The sequence below is a fragment of the Megalops cyprinoides genome, chromosome 5 (assembly GCF_013368585.1).
Source record: "Megalops cyprinoides isolate fMegCyp1 chromosome 5, fMegCyp1.pri, whole genome shotgun sequence".
Classification (NCBI taxonomy): domain Eukaryota; kingdom Metazoa; phylum Chordata; class Actinopteri; order Elopiformes; family Megalopidae; genus Megalops; species Megalops cyprinoides.
Genome location: NC_050587.1, coordinates 18,479,195 through 18,485,088, shown reverse-complemented (window position 1 = coordinate 18,485,088; position 5,894 = coordinate 18,479,195). Strand labels below are relative to the sequence as shown.

General features: G+C 37.1%; 1 protein-coding gene across 1 annotated transcript; it reads left to right on the top strand.

Moving 5' to 3' along the window:
- Positions 1 to 715: 715 nt before the first annotated feature.
- LOC118778288 (protein TASOR-like) lies at positions 716 to 4,652 on the top strand. Its single transcript, XM_036529760.1, has 6 exons — positions 716 to 787; positions 2,068 to 2,218; positions 2,669 to 2,834; positions 3,537 to 3,774; positions 4,043 to 4,186; positions 4,275 to 4,652. Exons 2-6 carry the CDS (start codon positions 2,092 to 2,094, stop codon positions 4,464 to 4,466), a joined length of 867 nt encoding a protein of 288 aa, XP_036385653.1. The 5' UTR covers positions 716 to 787; positions 2,068 to 2,091; the 3' UTR covers positions 4,467 to 4,652.
- The last annotated feature ends 1,242 nt before the right edge of the window (positions 4,653 to 5,894 follow it).

The window sequence follows — 5,894 nt, the reverse complement described above, 5'->3', positions numbered from 1 at the left end:
AGGATGTGGTAAGAAACATTTTAAACTAACTGACTTGTATTTTGTGCATTGGTGATATATAATGCCAACCATGAAACAGAAATCTGTCCAGTTCAATACAGGGATACTGTCTTAAAACATTTTGCCATATACCTGCCCCAGTACAGTTTTGTTTTGGAATGCCCACTTCTTCCCCTTTTTCTCCCAATTTGGTATAGCCAATTATGTCCTTAGGCACTGCCCTAATTGTTACAACCCCAACTGTGAGTGCGAGAGGGTGCAGGCAAAGACGTGCTCTCCTTTGAAACACGTTATGGCAGCTACTGCTTCTTTTCACACTGAAGCTTCCGTGGTAAGATTGGGAAGACTTGAGGAGGACACTTCATATGCAGCTGTGGTCCTCACCTTGCACTTGCTTTTACTGGTTGAGCCACTCAGGAGCCCAGTGTTGTTTTTACATACAATTTAAATTGTAATCTTTTTTGGTTCTACTAACAAAACGTAGTCAGGAACATGTGCAGTGATTGGCCGACTAATAAGAACAGCCACCAGCCACCACCAGAACTTTGTGGGCATATGTAATAGGCCCAGACTGAATCCCACTAAAATTACAGTTTGTTCCAAACCAATTGGACGTTTATCACGCATCCACTAGGTTGATGTAATACACCCTTCAAGTCCTAAGGTCTAAAAGCAAACAAACAGTGGATGTGGACTCTTATCAGACTTTTGTAAACAGAGGACTGATCAGGTTACAGCATGAGGCACACAGTACTTGGAGTGGGAGATTTTCAAAGGCATACTGCAGGTTAGTAAGACTTAATCAATCAATAAAACTTAATCAATTTTAATGGTTAATTCAAAATGCTATAGGTTCTATATGTCAGTAAAAATGAAGCACATCATACGTCTGTATTCTGGCAGTGGTAAATTATCGGTTGAAAGTTAACAGGCTGGATATTTGCTAGTTTAAACTATGGTCAGTAATATAAAATATCTGGTTAAGTATACAGCCATGGCTAAAATTAAACACACATGAAAGTTAACAGTAACAGCAACTACTTGGTCAATAATTCTGTACTGTATAGTCAACAGTAGACAAAAGTGAGTATATAATTAGCATTATGACAATAATTTCTTCTAACTTTGATTTCCACTACTAAGACATTTAATATATCAATGCTATCAATATCAATGTTTTCAATAATGATGGTACAGAAAAATTACATTTCAGCTAACACACAGAACTGGACATAAGTGGAAAAACAGACATATTTACTATCACTCCACTTGGGCAGCAGCAACTTCAGCAACTCCAGAAATAACAGTGTTACACAAACAGCACAAACACTGGAACAGGTTTCTTAACAAGTTTCTTAAAAAACTTTACAAGCTGCCATGATCAGAGGTTGATGGCATGTCCAATCCAGCTCAGTTAGACCTGTCCAGCTCCATATTGTAAAGCAGCGTTTCCCAAATCTCTCCTGGAGGACCCCTTGTCCTGCATGTTTTAGATCTTTCCCTGCTCCAACACAGCTGATTCAAATGATCAACTTGTTATGAGCTCCTGAAGCTGCTTAATAACAAGCTGATCATTTAAATCAGCTGTGTTGGTTTGGGAAACACTGTTGTAGAGGGCCAGGGCAGTAACACGTCTTTTGGTGTGACACAGGATGGGTGCTCTAGTCACATGGTGGCTTGTGGTTAACAGCTATGTGTCAGGCCTCACAACACTTTTGGTGACTGCGATGAACTGTACATGAGACAGATCATTTGTAGACAGACTCAGAACAGCCAAAACGCAGTAGGAGACTCACCTACTCAGTCAGTGCAGGTGTTTCCATTACATCAGGGACAAGTAGGTACCAAGCACCCCTCCCCCTGCAAGTTGCGGTGATCTTTGCAGAATTATCTCAGTTAAGATCACCAGAAATGTGAGATTGGCTGAGCAAGGCAGATCTCACACACAGCCGGTAAGCAAGGCCAGTCACATGGGGTCATAGCACCAATATATACCATCTGTGTGCACCTTTGAAAAAAGCTAAGTGGTCACTAAGTACAAAATTAAACCTTGGTGAATTTTTTCAGGGTGATGTATGGGATTAGGCAACAATGGAGACGCGTAGTGGCAGGAAGACAATGGAGCTTCCATCACAGAACTCCTCCCACTCAACAACTTCTTCCTCATTGAAGAACTTCACCATTCCGAGGAAGAAGAGAGAGGCTGGGAAAGGTTCAAGTAACTGATCAAGCGATTCACGATGAGAAACTCCATAGATTTTATTAGTATAAGGGGCAAACATAGTTGTATCTGATCAGTATCACAAATATTTTGCATTCTCAACATTTTACAGCACCAATATGCCGAAATCATTTAGACATACAGTGTTTCACTCAAGTCAAATTGTAATAAAAGCATGATTAAAAAAAAAAAAGATTTTGTTTCCTGGCACAGATACAAAATAGGGCCATGTCTATAACCTATAGTGCTGAAAGTACAAAATCCTGCAAATATAGTTCTGCTTCAACATTCTCTTGTCCAGCAGTCATGGTGAAGTTACAGATTCTAATTTGGTAGACACAGACATGATTATAGATGATCATAATTTAACACACTAAATACACTACAGGATTTTTTTCTTTTATATGTTAAGATACTGACTTTTTGTGTGTCTTTTTTCCCTTTAAGTATTTTTTGAACCATGTCCCAAAGAAAATCGGGAATTTAGCTGTATCCAGTCAACACTAAGTGAATCCAGATTAGACATGGGCAAGGAGGTCTTCCTGTCCTGGCAGTCTCAGGATGTAAGGCTTGTGCACAACGAGAAGCTCTTGAGAGAGTTCTCTGACAAAAGGTAACTTTTTAAAATAATGGTTGATGATTTCTTGACATCATTCAATAGAAAAAAATTATAGCATTTGAAAAATAACAATAAATTATGGGAAGGGTAATGATTTAAGAATACTTTCATTTACCATTATCTTTAAACACAGAAATTGTTTCTGTAATTTTCCTGTAATTTTGTTTTCTGTGCCATATTTCCATCTGCTGGCTGCCAACTTTTGACTCTACAAGTTTCCCAGTGTGACAGCTATTGACACAGTTTTGGATTTGAGGACAGTTCTCCAAATCTACAACTTATCTATATGCCTTACAGTGGTGAATCTAACTGTTTTTTATGTGTTGCCATTAAGAATGATAAATGTGGTTATGGGTGCAATATCATGCCACAGTTCAACTTATTTTAATTCTGATGTCATAAGTATTATTATAATTAGGACTACATTATTTGACATGAACAAATTGTGGATTGAAAAGTTGACCTTTTCACTTACATAGAAAATGGAAAAAAATGGTTGAGAAAACTGAGTAGAGGAAAAATCAAGATCTTACAATATTATATGCTTTTTGTGAGTGTGTGTGGGGGGTTGCTAAATTGAAACTCAGATATCAATCACATTCTCAGTCACCACTGTGATTATTGGATGCAACATGAAAGCATTATTTTTGGTTTTCAGTAATGTGTTCATGCAGTTAATTCTAAAATGATTTTTAGGTCTGAGATGCGTTCAAAGGGGCGGCATGGCAGAGAGATGGAGGAAAGATTCTGTTTTTTAGTGACATCTGAACAAGCCAAAGCAAGTATTTGCCAAAACGGACTGAAGACAGAAAGCACAGCCCAGCACTCCCTGGGCAACCCATCCCATGGAGTGTATTTGTACAGACATGTCGATGTGGCCCTAAGAAATGCTATGAGAAACTCAGCCACTCCAAAAAATATAATCATTTTCAAGGTAAATAAATGTACATGTAATTGTAAATGACACTTGTTGTTAGTGTAATGTTTTTAGCAGTAGCATGAAGAGACTGCTCTTACACATGTGTTTTTTCCTGTGACTTTTTTAACTGCACTCTGTACACTCGTTGTAAGTAGCTCTGGATAAATAACAAAATGTAAACGCTAAATGTAAAATTATAAATGACAAAATGTACATGTAAGTGTATCTTATGAATACGTAACCAGAGCAGTATATGAAGCTTGTTCTGTTGTTTTATTCAAAGGTAATCTTGGGAAAGGTGAAAAAATTGCAGTGCAGTTTGGGAAAGAGCAGCATTCAGGATCCAACAATACAGTTTGACAGCTATGTTTCTAAGGACACAGTTGACCCCAAAGATCCCCTCTCCCAGCAAATATTGGGCTCATCTGTAAGTTTGTAAACTTATTTTCATGCCCTGAAAGAGCAGCATTTTAGGTTTCTATTTAGCTAAAAACTGATGTTATATGTGTTTTCAGGTGTTTATTTTTGACTATAATGAAAACCAGGAGCTACTCCCAAGACCTAGGCAGTGCTTGCCGTACGCTGTGGTTTTGGCTGTTCCCATTAGCAACACCTCTTCCCTTGCTACCTCTTACACCCCAGTTCCATCTTCTGGGATGACACCAGGTATTGTTTGTCTAAACTGGAGTTGCCCAACACATGAATAGCACATCACACAATAAAGTTCCCACACCACATATTGAAACATTGACAGATCTCATCAAATGAAAAAAGAAATAAAAAATAATCATATATAAAAAAAGAATCATCTCGCTGTGAAGAGTAGTAAAGTTGCCGCCTTGTAATTTAAACAGATGTGGGCACTAGGCATGAAATGATACATTCAGCTCACAATATGATACGTTTCGCAAAAAAAGGTTTTTTTTTCTTTCCTTTCTTCAGATATTTGCACTCCTAGCAGTGTCAATATTAATGATGTACCCTGGGTACCAAATTGCTTTTTTAAAAAATGGATTCATAATTGGTTAAACTCTGCTTTGTCTCTATATATGAAGAAGTGAGACACAAATTGACCACTTGTATTAATTACATGGAACTTCCAATGACAGTAGTACCTGGATTGTAGACGCTCACAGAAACTTCACTATCATAATCTAAATGTTGCTGCTGGATTTGCTAGCTAGCCAGTGAACAAGCTAGCTAACAAGCTGGATTTTGAGACATGTTTGTTTAGTTCATAGACTACTAACATTACACAATTAAAATGTAGTTTCCAGCTTACTAGAGGAGCTGATTCTCAAAAGAGATGGTTAAAGTTTCCATCTTTGGTAACTTAGCTCTTAGTGATGTGGAATAGATCAATTACAATAAATGTGCATTAAATGTATTAAAACGATGTATGAAAATTCCATTTACCTTTGGTATATTGGTGAATGCTGTCACAACTGGAATGCAGACTGACTGATAGGATCAATGGATTGGAGGTTATGGTTTTATAAGTTACTTTTTATAAAGTACTGCTGAGGACTAATGGACAGAATGAGTAAAGCAAGTAAATCCACTGACATGATATTTTTAGAAAAAACAATGTAAATTACATTTAGCCAGTAGTAATCTAAACCAAATGGTAATGTGATTTGAAGGTACCTTCTTGGGTCCACAAAGCATTTCATCCTTTTCTGATTTCACAGAATTCAAAATTACAATATTAATGTCATGCCTACTGTACACTGATCTTTTCAAATGTAAAACAGATGACACAAACACCCCAATAAAAGGAATTTACAATAGCAATTGATATATATATTTTTTTGCATACAGAAAACAGCTATCGTGGTTCACTGTGGGACAAGAGAAATGGTAAGTTTCTTTTTTTCTCCTATCTGTTTTATACAAACAGATAGTCATATAGTTGTTTAATCGGATAACCAGAAGGAGACCTCACTGGCTGTTGACTTCATCCTTGTTTTCTTTATTTGTGTGTTATGAAAGGTCAAAGCAGATAAGCTACGTTGTCAAGAGATATATCTTATGTATGGTCATCTTTCTCAAACATTCAGACTAGTATAAAAAGCCCTCTTAATATATACTCTGCAAGATATGATGTACTCTGTAAGTGTGATATCTTACAGTGT

Bases quoted from the DNA above. Each gene is read 5' to 3' on its own strand.
- LOC118778288 (XM_036529760.1), top strand. From the start codon at position 2,092: ATGGAGACGCGTAGTGGCAGGAAGACAATGGAGCTTCCATCACAGAAC. The intron at 3,775-4,042 runs GTAAATAAATGT...TTTTATTCAAAG, and splicing joins AAAATATAATCATTTTCAAG to GTAATCTTGGGAAAGGTGAA. The intron at 4,187-4,274 runs GTAAGTTTGTAA...ATGTGTTTTCAG, and splicing joins AGCAAATATTGGGCTCATCT to GTGTTTATTTTTGACTATAA.